The 18,691-nt window shown below is 39.7% G+C and overlaps 1 protein-coding gene across 1 annotated transcript in view; it reads right to left on the bottom strand.

Moving 5' to 3' along the window:
- Positions 1-1,800: 1,800 nt before the first annotated feature.
- The window catches only part of DSPP (dentin sialophosphoprotein), a 47,183-nt gene continuing 30,292 nt past the window's right edge, over positions 1,801-18,691 (bottom strand). Inside the window, exon 2 of the mRNA XM_032224326.1 lies at positions 1,801-2,753. Coding sequence (XP_032080217.1) covers positions 1,801-2,753 — 953 coding nt within the window. The remainder of the gene's footprint in view (positions 2,754-18,691) is intronic.

Here is an 18,691-nt window from a genome sequence, read left to right as displayed (position 1 = left end):
CCAAATTTTGATCACATGGCCACAGGGATGCTGTGGTGGTCATAAGTGTGAGGAGCAGATGTAAGTCACTTTTTTCAATACTGTTGTAACTTTAAGCAGTCATTAAATGAATGATTGTAATTCAAGGACTACTTGTAATGAAAATGATTAGCAGGCACTTAAGTGAACTGGTTACTACTGATAGTTTATAACAGGGCTGTCAAACTCAAGGCCTAGATCTGGCCTGCGGGGCCACCCTGTAAATAGCAAAGGACTGCCCTGCGATGCCTTTGCCAGTGAAAACGGTGCTCAGGAGGGCCACCTGCGGCCCTCCCAGACTCTACTTTTTGGTCACAACGGCCTCCTGCAACACTCTGCCAATGAAAATCGAGGTTGGGGAGGCCGTGCACTGGGAGGCTTGGGCTCTGTTTTCACTGGCAGAGGGCTGCAGGAGGCCATTGCGGCCGAAAACAGAGCCTCGATGAGTGACATCAAGCTGGCCATGCCCACCCTGGCCACGCCCCCTCCCCACGAGGTCAAACACAACCTGAAGTGGCCCTCAATGACTTTGACTCCCTGGTCTATAATATGTCCAAGATTTGATAGGATATTTCTTTATTATTAATAATATTGCTATAATATGTATTAAGCAAGTTGGAAGAGATGTTGGACCCTGTTCTGCCAGCACATTTACAGCACAGCCTGAGCTTTAAAGAACCTTGACACACTAGCTTTGTGGTGCTGTCGAGATTCCACACCCTAGTTCTATAATAAGAAGCCACAATCCCCCAAATTAGAAAAGAAAACAAATGTCAAATAAAAGAGGGAAAAATCACAGAGAACACAAGAAAGGAAATGTTTATTTACTCTAGCCTTCCTCAACCAAGTACCCTCTGCACGAGTTAGGACTGCATTTATCAGAATTCCTAGCCGGAGAGCTGAGAATTTTAGCAATTGTTGTTTAGAGATATCTAGAGAACATCAGATGAGTAGAGTTGGCCTCAACATTTTCAGTTTTACCTGTAGATCACTTTCTGTCTGTAACATATATTTTTTTCAATACTTAATTCAGTGTCTGGTATAGATCTGGTAATGCATGATCTACTTGTGCAATTTTCTTTCTGTATTTAGGGCGGCACACCCTAGATTTATAATTGTTAGATCTACATGTGCTACATTTGTGTTTGTACAGTTGTTGAAGCCATACATCCCAAAGGCTGGACTCACATATTACGTTAAGTCAGACATTATGGTAAGTTCATAAAAAATGAATGCACATTTTGACAGTGAGTGCAAAAGGTGAACAAGCAATTGGTTTTAGAGGACCTTAAATGTTGTGACACTCTTGAAAGAATCATGAGGAGCTGCATTCACATATGTGCACATGTAGAACTCTAGTTTCCAAATGGATGTCTGGGAAAAGGATACTGTTATTAATTCAAAATGCACCTGTTGCTCACAAAACAGTTTAAAACCAGTTGCATTTTTTATTACTGGAGAAATCTGAAAATTGCTTAGGGCTTGTAGTAGGTTTTTTTTTTAAGAACTCTGTATTTTATTGTAATTGTGAATATTTCTTTTCATGGGCAGTTATCTTTTTTGCAATAGTGAGGTCAGTACAGCAGCCAAAATAGACACCAAGTGTTGCATAAAAAGGTTTAAGAATTGGTTACTTCATTGAACTTCCCTGCCTAATACAGTGAAGCAGTTATCAAAATAAGAGTGAAATGTACTATTCACACTTTTGCCAATAATGCTACCATTTTGACTTATTATATTCATACGTGCAGCTTTTTCCTACTTTTTCGCCTCTCAAATAGTTTATTTTGAACCGCTGGAATTACTAGAATTGCCAGAATCACTGGAGCTGCTATTGCCATTAGAATCATTTGAGGCATCAGAAGCACTGGAGCTGTTGGAATCACTAGAGCTACTGGACTCAGAAGAATCGCCAGAATCACTAGAGTCACTGGAATCATTTGAATCACTGGAGCTGTTGGAATCGCTGGAATCACTGGAGCTGCTAGAAGAGTCACTAGAATCACTGCTAGAATCTCCAGAATCACTAGAGGCACTGGAGCTGCTTGACTCACTAGAGGCACTGGAGCTGCTTGAGTCACTGGAATCACTAGAACTTTTGGAGTCACTGGAATCACTGGAGCTGCTTGAATCACTGGAGCTGCTGGAATCACTGGAATCACTGGAGCTGCTTGAGTCACTGGAATCACTAGAACTTTTGGAATCACTGGAGTCACTGGAGCTGCTTGAATCACTGGAGCTGCTGGAATCACTGGAATCACTGGAGCTGCTTGAGTCACTGGAATCACTAGAACTTTTGGAATCACTGGAGTCACTGGAGCTGCTTGAATCACTGGAGCTGCTTGAATCACTGGAATCACTGGAGCTACTTGAGTCACTGGAATCACTAGAACTTTTGGAGTCACTGGAATCGCTGGAGCTGCTTGAATCACTGGGGCTGCTTGAATCACTGGAGCTGCTTGAGTCACTAGAATCACTAGAACTTTTGGAATCACTGGAGTCACTGGAGCTGCTTGAATCGCTGGAGCTGCTTGAATCACTGGAATCACTGGAGCTGCTCGAATCACTGGAACTACTAGAACTGTTTGAATCACTGGAGTCACTGGAGCTGCTTGAATCACTGGAGTCACTAGAACTGTTTGAATCACTGGAGTCACTGGAGCTGCTTGAATCACTAGAGTCACTAGAATCAGTGGAGTCACTTGAGCTACTGGAATCACTAGAGTCACTGGACTCTTGGGCCCCATTGGAACCACCTGGGCTTCCAGGATTTGCTGAATGGCTTGATTGTTCTGATTCCTCATCATTTGAATCGCTTGAACTACTTGGTGCCTCAGGTTGCTGGTTGGAATTGCTCTCATCGGAATCAGAGTCATCAGCGTATCCAGGATCATCCCCTTGCATGCCCTCATCATATAAATTGAAGCTGTCAAAACTGTAATGATCATTAGGGAACACATCAACATCTTTTCTTGACTTAAGACCATTCCTGGTATGGGAGTCCTCGCTATATCGTTGTTCAGCAAAGGAATCTGTCTCGTAAACGTTGGGGCTTCCATTTGTGGATGCTGGACCTAGAACTGCATTGTTCTCTCTCTTATCCTCCATGTAATTTTCTTCCACATGGCTGGTCTTTTTGAGAAGATCCACCTCAGAACTTTTAAGGTATTGACCCAGATTTTCCTGTGTATTATACTGGCTGTTCCTTGTGGTTGGTGCAAGTCCTCCTATGCCATCCTGAAGCCGCTGCCTCTCACCATCTCTGTTTTGCTTCTGCTCATTTTTATGGGCAGGATTAACTAATATTTTTTGATCTACATTAGTAGAATTAAGATTGTCTCTGGAGCCTCTTCTAAGTACATCACTCCTCTGGACCTGTCATGAAGAAGCATGAAATATTAGCATGTGAACATATTTAGAGACATGTTACACAAAAGTGTGGATTTTGGAGCAAAAAACCCCTTTATTTAATCTGGGCTATATCCAGGGGTGGGATCCAGGGGTGGGCTCCTGCAGTCGCTACTGCTGGTTTGCTTGTGGGCATACCCCGCTTTGTGTGTGCTGCACATGCATGTGCAGTGCAATAAAAATTGCTCTCTGCATGCACAGAAGCAAAAAACAAGATGGCGGCACCTATTGCGCCACCCAGAGAACTGGTTCGGGGGGGGCAGGCCTGGGTCGCTGTCAGTTCCAGCAACCGAGGCCGCCAAACCACTATCAGTTCAGCCAACCCAGTCTGAACCGGTTGGAACCCACCACTGGTGGGATCCTGCCGGTTTAACATCTGGTTCAGTGATTGCGTGTTTCGCGCGCATGGACATTTTTTAACAAAACTTACTTTTAACATTACTGCTTGGGGAGTAACACAGCTGAGACACAGCAATCCACTCTGCTGCGCTAAACAGCTGAGAGGATATAGGTAAGTAAAGTGCAAAAGCGGGCGGACAGGCCCACCTGATCGTCTGAGCGAACCGGTTTGCTCTCAGCTGATTGTCGGAGCTACCAGTTCGTCCAAACCAGTTTGAACCTGCTGAATCCCACCCTTGGTTATATCATAGGGTATATGTCAATAATTCTTTAGTTCTCTTTAGTACAAAGAGAACCACTATCTGAACAAATTTGTTTTGTGCTGGTGATTCTCTTTATATCCATACTAAAGAATTGTTGACATCCTATATTAAGGATCAAAATAAAAACAAACTTGAGAAGGAAGAACAAATGGAGAGAAAAGAAAGAGAAGATTGAGGAGGTCGAAGTTAGATGGAGTCGATGAGATCCTCGGAAAGAGAGAAATTGCAAGAATACAAAGCCATGTCTGACACACTAGATAGAATAGAAAGCTAGTTGATTTGCAATGGTTGCAAGTCAAATTACGGAGAGCTACGTATACAGAATGTTTTTGGTGTAAACTAGATTTAGTTACATTTCCTTTTCTTATCTCATATTATAATTTCTTTATCTTATTATTTGTTAGACTTCTTTTTTACACTTTGCATAGTGAAAGGAAATAGCATTATGGGAATAAATATAAAGCATCTTTCGCAAGGCCCTGAAAACCTGGTTTGCCAATGGGTCTGGGGACCCCAGAGTGGGATTGAGCCTATCAACTGGCTTATTTGATTGATTGTTGTCCCCAGGAGGATGGGGGTTATTGATTTTTTTTGTTTTGTTTTTACATTGGCTGTGTAAGTTTCTATCTTTGTAAGCTGCCCTGAATTATTGAGAGTGACGGGTGGCGCTATACATTTTCTGAAATAAGTAAGTTTTATTATAGTCATAAACCAGCACATAGTGTATACCAAAATTTGCTATCTAAGTAGATAAAACTTTATAAAATCAGAAAACACAAGACTACAACTAAATACAATAACATAAATGAAATTTAAAAATTCTAGTAATTTAGATAAATAAAAAAAATAACAAGATTGTTAGAAGGAAATAAAATATTTTTAAAAATCAATATGAAATGAATATGAAAACTGTGTAAGTCCATTGACGGTGCAGGGAAACTCCCCACAGCTATGAGTTCGATCCTGACGGGACTCAAGGTTGACTCAGCCTTCCATCCTTCTGAGGTCAGTAAAATGAGTCTGTAAACCACTTAGAGTGGGCTGTAAAGCACTGTGAAGTGGTATATAAGTCTAAGGGCTATTGTTCTGTAAGGTAGATAGATTTATTAATGCTAATTTACTTCTCATTTCTTTATTCTTTCCAATACTGTGCTACTGATTTTCAGTACAGGGTAATCTGTGAAACTGTCAGAGACTGCCCCACCACAAAGTCTGAGGGACTTCTTATGCCCCAGGGCCACAAGTTGTCCTTTAGGGGAGGGGACAGAAAACATCATTAACCAGTCAACACTGGAGTGGCATAAACCATCTCCATTACTGACAGATTACTTAACATCTGCTGAATGATGCTGTTCAGTCACTAGCATGAAACAAACAGCCAATGAAATAAGAAGAAAAACTGAATTTCCACTCTTGTATTAATACTCATGTTTTTTTCCCCAAAAAATGTCTGCAAAACATAGGATGAGACCTAATCAGTTATTATGTGCCACAAAGCCATCTGTTGTCAATATAGCAATTTCCCAAATTTTAGATATGTAGTCATTACCATTCCCAGAAGTCCTAGTCAGCATGTCCATAACTACAAAGAACATAAGCAAACATTCTTATTGCAAGACATGTGAATTTTGGGTGACTCAGAATGTGTGAATCAGGATTTCAAATTTGTTTGCGTCTAGAACTAATTGCCTTTGATCTTGCAGAGTTTTTATGAATTGACATGGTTTTCACCCATTCCCCAGAAACTTCTTTTCTATTTTTCAGTGGTTTTTTTCCCTAAACAAGCCATTTTGCAGGTTTGCTCTGGATCTAACTACTTGATCATCAGGCTTATTTAAACTGCCTACTACATCTAGTAGACCCTTTTAGTTAATTTTTGTTATAGTTCAGTTCACTTACAGGAGAAGCAACAACTAGTCCAAGAATACTGATAAGGAGAAGCAGAGTCTTCATATTTGGTATTGTTACCTATGAAGAAATCAAAGTACATTTTAGCATTAATACCAAGAAATTCGTTTCATAATACAAATGTTGACAGTATTTATTTCACTCTACATAATTTTCCTCCAGAAGCAGAATGTTTACTAAATTCAGTCAGCAATATTATTTGAGCCCCAAGAGTCTTTCATAGAATGAACCTTTGAGAATTGGTGGAGATGCAACTGTGTACAAGACTGAAGTTCCATTTTATCATTGTTTCATCTCAGAAATAACTGCCGTCTACTGGACTTCTACTCTGAAAATTTCTCTTTAATTTCAATAAACTTACTCATCCCTAAAATATAAACATTGGCACAATACTTTATTAGAGTTGCATACCAGAATATCTTTTCCTGATCTAATATCTTTCAGCTGGGATTTGTATTATTTTATTTATTTACACACACACAGAATGATTTACATGGGAGGAAGGGAGAGAGGGAGGGAGAGAGGTATCTTCACTGTTCCAAAGACATCAATGAATTTTCATGGATGAAGATGGCCTTTAGCATGGATCTCCCTGAGCCCGATCGACAGCTTAACCACTATACCATGTTTTTTCTATTACCAGTAGAAATAACCTGTTCCCATTTACCAGGCACAGTTTGTAATATCTAACACATCCTCCCCCAAATTACTACTCTCCTATGTTGGGCGTGCATTTCCCATAATTCCATAGTTGACATAGGTATCCTAGAACCAAACTTGGGTGTGGTGGGATATCAGGTTGGGAAAACAATGGCAGAAGTGGCAGTTGCCATTTTGTTCCCCTCAGAAGGCTGAAATTGTCCCCTCAGAAAAGCCTCAAATAGCACATTTGAGACATTTGGGGAAAATAGATGGTTCCTTATTTAATAAAATGTTTAAATAAAGTTTATTTTGTTTTATTATCATCAGAGAAAAACTTTAAAATTATTAATAAAATAAGTCCATGGGGATTCAAATACAGCTAAAATAATATACCAAAGCATATATAAAATTATATTAGGCTTATATAACAATGCCTCCCTTGAAATTATTTATAATCCATCATAGTCAGGATACTCAGTTTGGCTTTACTTCCTGAAATCTCCACCTACTGATTAGTTAGTAGGAGACTTAGTCATCCTCAGTGCTCTCTAAATATCATGTTGAAATTGGGAAAATACTCATATAGCATGAATAGGTCTATAAAAAGACACTGCAGCAATATATAATAAGGACTTGTTGTTATTTTGGTCTCTCTAGGATAAAGTAAGGCATTTTAAAAGTCAATCACTCAACACATTGTTGAAAGAATTATCTAGCCCGGGAGGGGGGGGGGCAAACTTGAGAACCTGGGAGCCATGCTGGCTGGGGAATTCTGGGAGTTGAAGTCCACAAGTCTTAAAGTTCCCAAGGTTGGACACCCCTGATCTAGCCATTGGGATTGGTACAAGTAAGTGAAAGTGAACAAGGTGAACTTGAAATGAAATAATTTTCACTAGGAAGGCTGCTATTTATCTTAGAGTCAGAGTAGTCAAACCATTTGATTTGAAAATAATCCAAACCAATGGCTAACTGCTACCTGTCCTCCCATCTCAATGCAAAGAATTGTGTTTGGGATGCATAGAGAGTCCCAAAATGTCCCATAGAAATCCTGATTGAACAGCTTCTAACAGATCCATGTCCTTATAGGCACATGCTGGTAATTCTTGCTTAACAGATCTAAATAGGACTGGGAACTCAGTTGCTGAGTGAAGCGGCCATTAAATGAATTCCCACATGATCTCCCTGCTTAGCAATGGCAGTTCCAGCAGTCCTGGTTGCAGACATTAAGTAAGACATCATCTGATCACAACTTCTGATGTCCTGCCAGCTTCCTATTTACTTTCCTTGCCAAATGCTGGTTGGGGAGGTTGCAAATGTCAACCTTCATGGCAAACTGTGATGGGCATAAGTGGGAAGACCAGTTGTATGTTCCTTTTTCAGTGCCACTGTAACTTCAGTCACTAAGTTAATGGTAATTAAGCAAGGACCACCCATAAGAAATGAGGTACTCAAACTTCAAACACTTTTTGTTCAGCTGGTATATATAATCACCTCCTGTTGTATGGAAATACTTTAATATGGCAGCTGTGGCTTTTTACCAGTTCTTTCAAAGCTGAACTTAAGGCTGTTGCACGAAAAATAATTCCAAGATAATCAAAGGTCTTAACCTATTCAATAACATTCCTGTTATTTTGCTGTTTGTTTTTATGTTTTCTTTGGGGGGGGGGGAAACCCATAATTTATAGTTAATAACCAGGTCATTATCTGAACAATGGGAGGCAGATGGACCTAATTAATGCTCTCCTCAGTCCAAGAGCTTAAACTGACAAATTGATTTCATAATCTGCATATAGAAATAATAGGTCTGCCCACCAGCCCCTGCAGGAGATGCCTCAGTTTTGTGACTTTTTCCACCATAAAATGGATACAAAAAAAAATAAATAGGAAATCATTTAAAATGTACCCTTGTCCAACACTCTGGAAGTAAGGCACCAGAGCAGAAAACTGATCTTAGTTGTCAAATTTAATTTAGATGAAGGTATTATCTTGCAACATTTTAATAAGGAATGTCAAGATGCACCTATGAATGGATAAGATCTCTAATTTGTTCCATAGTTCCCTAGAAAGAGTCAAACAGCTTTGAAGTCAACAAATGTCATATGTATACGACTCCTCTGAAGGCTGATAAGTATTTTTTTTGTATAATGTATAATGTTGTAAAATCTAACACTGATCCATGATTGATCTCCCCATCCTAAACCCATGTTTTTCTGTTCCCATCCAGTCCGCTCGTTTGTAAAATAAGCTGACTAATAATATTTGATCCGACAGTAGTTAGAATAGCTATCAGAAGGGAATCTAAAGGAGAGTAGAAAGAAGATTCACTGAAGATGCTGAGAATTAATTAAGGTTAAAGGTTAAACTTTAACCTTAGACTGTCTACTGTCAATCTCTCCCCATTCCTAAGAAGTCTTTAAGAGGCATGCCTAAGCGCACCAAAGTCCTTGCCTTATGTTCCCTTTTATTTGTATCCATTTTATGTATTAATAATCATGTTTATACTTATATTTGTTATCTAATACATGCTTGATGAAATAAATAAATAAATACCGTAAATAAAAAATATGACCTCTTGCCACAAAAAAATTGCTGAAGAATTTTGTACTCTCATTACTCAGATCAAGGGGGTGTTAGTAGTTCTGGTTCAGTGGTGGGATATAACCGGTACGCCCTGGTACGGGCGTACTGGTGCCTGCTGGGAGCACCAGGTACCGTTCCGGTACGGTGTTCCGGAGGGCTCACCCGTCCACCTGCCCTCCTTAGTAATATTTGAGCCAATTGGGGCTTCTGCGCACAGAGCGTATGGTGCCTGCGCTACGCTCTGCTGAGCAGCTGGAGCCCTGCGGCCAGTAAGTATGCATGCGTGCACTGCGCACGTGCTGTGCACATGCGTGTGGTGGATGCCCGGCCCCATTGCAGCATACCAGTTGCAACGGGATCCAGAACCCACCACTGTTCTGGTTTCAAACAAGAATTTTTCTGTTTAGTCAAACTATATTTCTCGTGCAGTATTTTTGAATATTGACAGCTTTAAGATATCTGGTTGATTGGGGAATTCTTGGAGTTAAAGTCCACACATCTTAAAGCTGTCAAGATTGTAGAGATAGGATAACAGAGTTCGGAAGGGATCTTGTAGGTCATCTAGTCCAATTTCCTGCTCAAGCAGGAGACCCTATACCATTTCTGACAGATGGCTGTCCAGTCTCTTCTTGAAAGCTTCCAAGGATGAAGCACCCACAGCTTCCGAAGGTTAATAAAAACTACTCTATCGAACGACAGTTGTTTTAAAACTGGACAGCTTGACTGAACAGGGGAGAACTACCTGCTATCCTCTTCACAGGTCTCCCATTCATATAAAATTGGCTCAGGGCTATTGCAAGATGCTAATAGTAGACTACCCATGAGAAGTCTAAAAATATATTGGTTTTTGCAAAAAAGACAGGCGTTATGAAAGGCTGCTATATTTAACACAAAGCCTTTGCAATTACATAAGTGCTTGCTTGTGCAATATAAGGCATACAAAGAACACAATTCCATGCTAGTTTAAATTCAGCTTTGAGTTCCAACAGCTCTAACCTGTTCTCCCCCCCCCCCACTTCTTTTTTGGGGGCTCACTTTACGGGTATTGGAGTTAGAATTGACTTTGGATAATGACAGAGTCTTTGTAGGTAATGTTATAAACATCATATTTGACTAAATAGTCTCAGTAAACCTCCTAAGGAAAAAAAAAACCACAATGAAATAAACACACAATTCCTTCCTACCTAATATTGTTTCTTACATTGATGAGGTGGTCATCAAGACAAATAAGTCATATTTACTGATTTGCGCACATAGATTGCATTCTCTCTGCATCCTGTACATTTGAAGAACTTAACAGGAACATCTGGAAGTTATTATTGTGACCACTATAACTGGCTGAGCGTTGTTGGTTTTTTTTATTCTCAAAGGCATGGCAGCAAATATACCCATGTAGGCTTTAATTATCAACACCAGCCCTTGGGCTGATATGCCACCCAAGACCAAAGAAGCCACATGAGTTGTTAATCATCTCCTCTCTGCTGGTCAAATGATTCTGTACTATGAAAAAGCTATCTCAGCAGCTATAAAGGTCCAGGCACTGTAAAACCACCAGAGAGAGGTGAGAACTCATAATAATAAGTTTCTAGCTGTCACAAGATGGGACATCCCAATTTAGGTGGGAGAAAAAAAAAGCTTCAAGAGAAACATACAGAATAAATAGATGGGAAAGTCCAGTATATCATAAGGTAAAAAACCTCAATGTTCTTTTTTTAAAGTACTTAAGAGTTCATTATTGTGCTTGGTTAAAACCAAGGTATCTATTGAAACATTCTTCTCAAACCACTTGGGTTTTAAGTTTTCCACAGCGAGGTGGAACCAGGCAATTGCCAAGAGAATAGAAGAGGTTCTCTCAATTTCAAATATCTTCAGAAAGCATTATTGTAATGGTGAGAGAAATGACCAGAAGTAACTTTCAAATAAAAGCAAGAGATTAAAATTTCATGCCTATTTAAAAAAAAAAGCAATCGAGTCTTTCCCATTAAAAGAAAAAAGTGGGCATCTTAGAGACTTATAAAATTGTACATAGTAATGTGAAGAAGGCAGAGTGGGCTATATTGTTCTCTGCTAAAGTTAGACATTTATTGGCAATAAATTCAGATCTGGTAAAAGAAAATGCTGCTTCGTGGAATGTGTTAATTGATGGACTCTATTGCTCCAAATGCAGCAATGATATTTGTTTCAAAGTTGATGTCATAAAATTGACCCACCTAGCTAGCCCTTCTACTCAAGAACAAAGATGGGGAGTTTAGAGTCATTTAGCTGTTGGCCTTCTCAATAATTTCTGTCAATGGGATAACTCGGGAACAGTTGGTTATATAATTTTCCCATAGCTGCTGGAAATGGACATATTGAACCATTAAGCCAGTAGATAATATGCAACTGAATCCCAGTGAAGACAGAGGAAGAGGCAATGGTAGGGGGAAAAAAGTTGTAGCCTTCATACCTTGGTTGTGAGCTATCCAGAAACAACTGTGCTAATGTAGCGGAAGGACTAGATGGTTAGTCTCCTTGAGCAGATTTTTTACTTCTGTAATTGTTCAAAAAAAGGCATTAACATCAGAAGAGGACAACCAAACCTGATTAAGCTGTAGAAAGAAACCCCCAAAGTACATGAGAGGAATATTAACATCATCATTTTTCTGTTATCTTTTCATCCTAGGTTTCAAAACAAGTAGAAGGGTAAATAATGATAAGGAGAAATGGAACCAAGGCCACCAAATAGAAGTGTACCTAATACCATCTGTCCAAATCAGGGATAACATCTCCAATAAATAATATTTTAACATGGTTAAAACAAGGAATTCTCCTAATATCTTAATTGCCTTCTAGGAACTTATAGGGATTTCAACCTGTAGCAAGCCAACCTATACATTGTTATTGCTTTTATTACAGTTTCTTTCACTCTATTCTGGGCTAAATTTCATATTATCTTAAAGGAGCAGATCATGTTCTTATTTTTATCTGTCAAATTTTGGAAAAATATTCAGATAGCAACAAAGATGATGATGATCCTTTCCTTGTGCATAAATTCTGTCAAAAATCTGTTCAGCGTGTGTCATTTTCCCGAAAAACTAATTTCATCTAGATATTCCAGAAGAATTAAAACCCCTTTCTGAAAGTCCAAGCTCATATTCTACATTCTAATCCTTTCCAGTTGCTGAAAGAACAACCACAAAGCCATCATTATCTCACCACTAAATTCATACAGCTGCTGAGATAGCATCTCCCCAAATTCAAAATGCAGCTGCTTAAGGATCAGGTTTGACATTAAATTCGCTCTCTGCTGAAGTTCCGGTAATTGCTAGCATTCCCAGCTTAGATTATTCACATTTTGAGAAAAAACTGCACATTAAAAACAAATATGCATTTCATACCACATTCAGTTTGGTCCTAGCTAGAAGAGTGCCGTATTTAGTCCTAAAAATTTTATTCACACCATGTTATCAGCATGTTAGATTCTGCAGACATAACCATAACTGCTTCAGTTCCCTGAATTTAAAACAGAACATCCTCAGTTTTAAAATTTACTGTACTGTTGAGTACTATACCAAAATTAAATGAAACCATTTGTCTGAAATGGTTTCCTGCTTGAGCAGGTGGGTGTGGTAGGAGACCTTCCAACTGTGCTATTCTGTGCTGAAACTGACTATATGCAGGCTATTAATGTTTTATTCCATCACTCTTGAGAATAATGGAAGGACAAATATGCACATTGCAACTTCTCATAGTTTCAAATTTTTCCATTCATAAATTCAGTTGCTCCCATTGCTCTGCTTTTTTGAGTTTTGAAATTTACATATTTGCATGCATCATTCTCCATGCTTTTTTATTTGAAAATATAAAACTGGTTTTGTTCATATTTTGAGATGAACAAGTCAAAATGGAACATTGTTACTTCATCAGGAGTTGAACACAACTCAACGGTACCTACGGTACTTAAGAAAATTTAGCCGTACTCTTGTCCCTACTGAAAACAATGTCATAGAAACTACTCTTTCTATCACAATTATATAGATTATTTTGTTTTAGCTTTTTCACAAATGGCAAAAATACAGCAGACAAGATCAAACATTTCTGAATGAAGAAGTGCTCTAGTTATTTAGATTTCCGCTTGGAACTCTTGTCTATTACATACAAACTTATGACATACAACTCTGTGCAAATACAGAAAGCAGCTTTCGTGCAGCAGAATGATGCTAAATCACTTTTAGTCTTTCTCACTTAAATTTTCTTACTTGCTTTTAAAACGAACAGCCAGTGCAAGAATTTCAAACAGCCATTTATTTGGAGAAAAGGTATACTCAATAGTCTATACACTCCTCCATATTTTTTTTTAATAAAGCGATTATATGGGAACTTTTGTTTCTCCAATTAAAAAAATCAACGCACCTTTTTGCTGGACACCTGTGAATAGTTGAAAAATCATTGGGGTACTGGATGCTTCTGTGCCTCGGGTCTTTGAGATGAAGACCCAGAATGGTACCCTGCAAGAATATAAACTGTGGTTTAGTTTCTAAGCAACCAATTGGAGCTTAGCAACTTCACATGGTCTTAAATGGAAACCCACTAATCCCTCCTTTTGTCCTTGAAATTATTAGGTACCTTTGCACTAAATTGAACTTCTCTTCATCCCACACTCCTGCAAAATACTAGATAAGTATATTTTATGACTTGTTTGTGGAAGATAATATATATTATGAATGCCAGATAAGTTCCTGGTCTGTGATTATAGTTTTATTCTCCTACATTTTCCTTTTGAGATGTTCAGGAGATGCTTTCTAACCAAAAGGTAACATTTTAGTGACACCTAGATCCGGCTATCTGTTACACCAGTTTACTCTTAATAACTATTTTTATGATGCTTCTAATCACATATTCTTGCCTGCCTATTGTCAAAGGCTTCTATTTATTCATACTCAGGTTTTCCTTACAAAGCCTCCACGTACTGATTTTTGCTATAATGAAAAACGTATCTATTCACCGTAGACATCACATACCTTCCTCTGACTCAGAGACCTGGATCAGATATCACAGTAAGCCTGAATATGAACAAGAAAGATATGGATGTGCTACACTATCTGTTTATATTCTGACACATTAAACCAAATTTTGTGATGTTCTCTGACATTGAATATGGCCAAGAGGCTCTGCACATAGACAATGGACATTGTATAGAGATTTTTTGCTATGTGTTTTATAGTGTAGGATGTTATCACCCAGCCTTCTCCCAAAAAAATGAAATATCCTAGGAAATATTGAAAAGGCAGAATATTTCTTTGGATGTGAAAAGAAAGAAACATGTTTTAAAAGACAGAATAGCTGCCTGTAGCTTCCTGCCCATCCCCACTTGGTCAATGGGCCATTAAGAAGGCCAAGCTAGTCCACTTTACATAATAAAGACTTCTCCACTTCAGCTGCAGGGGGGATGGGATTAAAGCATGATAATGGCCCTTTACCCAACTGACCACATGGCATCTGAGAACTCAACCAAACCTGGATTCAAAACACAGCCTAGAGAGTTGCCCCTGCATAGCCCCATGGGAGTCTGACAACCAATCAGAATACATTTCTTACACAGGAACAAGAAAACAGAGATGTGGGACTAAACAGGTTATAAAAAGCCCAGCAAGCCCCTCCCTCAGCCCTTCTCTTCTTCTCCACCCACCATTGAAGCATGTGATCACCTTTTCTGTTCAGGACTCAAGCCATGTGGTCCTGTCCACCAATAAACCCTCTTTCCAAGCAGCCTCCATGTCTCCAGTGTCTTTTTCCCCACTTGGAGCCAAACCCAGAAGGACGTTTCTTTCATCAATAGGAACAGAAGTAAAGCTTTTCTGTAGCGGTCCAAACCATAAGGAATAGATTGCATCTTGAAATTTGTACACATCCCAATTCATAAGGCTATGGCTTTTTGGGAGGATAAAACTGTATCACAAGTCATTTTTATTCCTTAAAGATTGTTTTATGACGTTTTAGTTGCTCAAGCTATGTTATATGTATGTGGTTCTTCTTTTTGATCATATTTTGAAAACTGTCTGGAGTTTTGGGAATTAGCTAGTTTACCATTTTAGCAAATAAATAAATCTTAAGTTTTGATTTTAAATTAAATTGTATAGAGTTAATTTTTTTGTTTTGTATTTTGTGCTTTTTAATTGTTCTAAGCCCCCAAATGCTTATAGAAATTTCATTATAACGAAAGGAGATCTAATCTTTTATTATTGAACGATATAAGATGGCAAACATTTGGAAAACTTTGTATGCTTAGAGTAGTCAACAAACAGTAAAATTTAACTTCAAAATGACTATGTTCCTTTATTAATAGGAACTCTTTTGTCAATTGCAAAGGATTTCAAATATTTAGCGGTCCTCAAAATCTACAAATAGTAGGAAAGCGAATGCGAATTCTTCTTTTATCAGTCCTTCCCAGAATTCCTCAGCAACTTCAATAAAATTTCTGGAAGCTGATGCTTACTGTTCATTGAATTACTGTAACATATCTGCTCATTGCATCTATCCATACATCATTGGTCACTATTTCTGAATAGCTGCTGCTATTCTGCTCCAGTTCGGTTCATACAGGTGACTAATTTTCACAGTCATCTGCATCATATCATGTACAGGTAGCTGAATGGCAAAACAATATTTCCTGCTGCCACAAAAGGGAGACTAGGATGTACTAACTGTAAAAAGGACAAATGTGGAAATTTCTGCTCAACTTCTGCTTTCTGGTTGCTGTACTGTACCAGTGGTGGGTTTCAAAAATGGCCTCCTTTGTGGGAGTGGCTTGCCACCCATGTGACCGGATATGAAGATGCCGACGACACTTGTCAGAACCACCTTAAATTACGTCACACACAGCACTGGCATGCATAAGAATATGATGTAAACTTGTTTTTTAAAAGGCATCTTTGGTTTGCGTTAAAACAACTTCAACACATGCAATTTTCTGATTGCACCACAAACGCAGTAGTCATCCTTACCTTTCACAGAGGCACTGAGTTCTATAAATATGAGCATGATAGTGTAGAATAATCATCTCCAAGGACCAGTGGTGGGTTTCAAAAATTTCTGAGACGATGGGAAACAAACTAGAGACTTATTATACAATTTATTGTTGTTGATTTTGCAGGTATACAAATAACTGGCATATTTGCTTGGCAGCTGTTATTATTGTATTAACCCTATTTATTCAGTTATATGGACATTCTAGATTTGTTTTCTGAGATAGAAATAAGCCTCAGATAAGAAGGGAAGCTTATCACTTGCTCAATGGACAAGAACGCTTATTCATAAGCATTACTTCTCTAGCAAACAACTAGTTTCCATATTCTACCAATGGGAGAAAAATGCTTGTTGCTCAGGGTTGAACTGTGTGGGTCCTTAATACTCTCTGGGCTTGGTTGTTTTCCTGCAGGTGTTTCATGACCAAACTAGGTAATATCATCAGTGCTAGTAAGGGGCTGGGGTGTGTTCTCTTTTTCTTTACCAGTGGCTTGCCTTGTCAGATTTGGTGGGAATGTTGATGGCTTCTTAATTAGGCTGTTGTTTCTGTTAACTAGCTTGTCTGAATTGGTAGTTTCCTAATAGGGATATTGTTTACTTCTTGATTGTTGTTCTAGTACAGCAATGGCGACCCTTTTTTGGCTCGTGTGCTATAAGCAGAGGGAGTGCAGGGGGGTGGTGCACGGGAGTGCCACACCCACAATGCAATGTGTGACACACACCCCAGCGCGCATGCGTGCATGACAGGTGGCGCCCCCCATTTTTTGCTTGCTTTTTTTTGCCTTCCCCAGACTCCAGAGGCTTTATAGGAGCCTGGAGAGGGCAAAAACACCCCCTCAGGAGGCCCTCCGAAGGCTTCAGGAGCTTCCCTGAAACCTTCGGAGTGCAAAAAAACAGCCCTACGGGTAAACCAGAAGTTTAGGAATGGACTTCCGGTTTGCTCGTAGGACCGGTTTAAGCCCTCCAGGGCCTTCAGGGACCTTCAGGAGGCTTCCCTGAAGGCTCCGGAGGATGAAAAATGACCCAATGAGCAAACCGGAAGTCCGTAGGGCTGGTTTTTTGTGCTCAGGAGGCTTCAGGAGTTTCCCTGAAGGGAAGGCCTCTGGGAGGGAGGCTGTTTTCACCCTCCCCAGGCTCCTATAAAGCCTCTGGAACCTGGGGAGGGCGAAAACTGGCTTTAAAGAAGGCTGAACTCAGCTGGCCTCGGGTGCCCTGACAAATGGCTCTGTGTGCCACCTGTGGCATGCGTGCCATAGGTTCACCATCCTGGTTCTAGTATTAATCTTGGTTTCAATCCCTTCTTATCTAGGTGTTGATTGCTGATGGTGAGGTGTTTTGGTTCGTGTTTTTCCTTTTTCACTTTTTGATTGTCTCCTTTGAACGGTATATAGATGTTGTTTATCTATATGTGTCTATTGATGATTGATTTGTCTGGGTGCCAAACTTCCAGGAATTCTCTAGTATTTATGGACTTTGCTTGGTCTAAGATGCCTTGTTTCCCAGTTGAAGCTATGATTAAGTCTGTCCGGGTGTTGTGAAATTAAGGAGTTTTCATCATGTCTTCTAACTGCTACTTTGTGCTCATGGATGCCCTCTGCTACTCTTCTGCCTATTTATTCTACACAATGGCTGTTACAACCCTTACATTGTACATCAGTGATGGGTTACGACCGGTATGCCTCGGTACGGGTGTACTGGTGCCTGCCAGGAGCACTGGGTACCGTTCCAGTACGGTGCTCCAGAGGGCCCGCCTACCCACAGGTATTTGAAGTTTTTGGGGCTTCCACACAGGCGCACGGAGCGTACTGCGCCTGCGTGACACTGTGCCGAGCAGCTGGTGTGTCGCGGAGGCCTCACAGAGCATTGTGGGTGGTAAGTACGCATGTGCGTGCTGCACACATTCATGTGGTGGGCGCCCGGCCCTGTTGCACCGTACCGGTTGCAATGGGATCTGGAACCCACCACTGTTGTACATATATGGTAAATGACTTGGTTTTTCTTCTGGGACTGCTGTATCTTTTGGTTTACTTAGGATGTTTTAGAGGACTTTAGTGGGTATGTGTGCTACAGTGATGCCACATGGTTGTAATAGTCTTTTGTTGGTTTCTGAGATGTTTTTTTTAAATATATGGCAGTGTTATCCTTTTCATAGCTTCTTGTTAACTGCACTGTAGTGGGTTGAGTGGCCAGGCATTTTTTTGATAAAGTTCTGTGGATATCTATTTTGCTGGAAAATGTTGTTTCCTTTTCCTGATGTTCAGGGTTGCTGCAATGTGTTTGTGTTCAACTAACCAATATTCTCCCACAGTTTCTCTTGTGGGGAGAGTAGAGTTGGTAATGGGACACTTAGTTGATGTGAGTAATTTCCATATTCTGTGATAGCCATGCAAGGCCAACCGTTCTAGTCTTCTGCTGTTTTAACTTGGGACACTGGGAACTAATATCATGCCAAATCTGTGGATCTCCAG

This window comes from Thamnophis elegans, chromosome 9, assembly GCF_009769535.1.
Source record: "Thamnophis elegans isolate rThaEle1 chromosome 9, rThaEle1.pri, whole genome shotgun sequence".
Classification (NCBI taxonomy): Eukaryota; Metazoa; Chordata; class Lepidosauria; order Squamata; family Colubridae; genus Thamnophis; species Thamnophis elegans.
The sequence above is the reverse complement of the archived record's forward strand: the minus strand, read 5'-3'. Positions and strand labels throughout refer to the sequence as shown.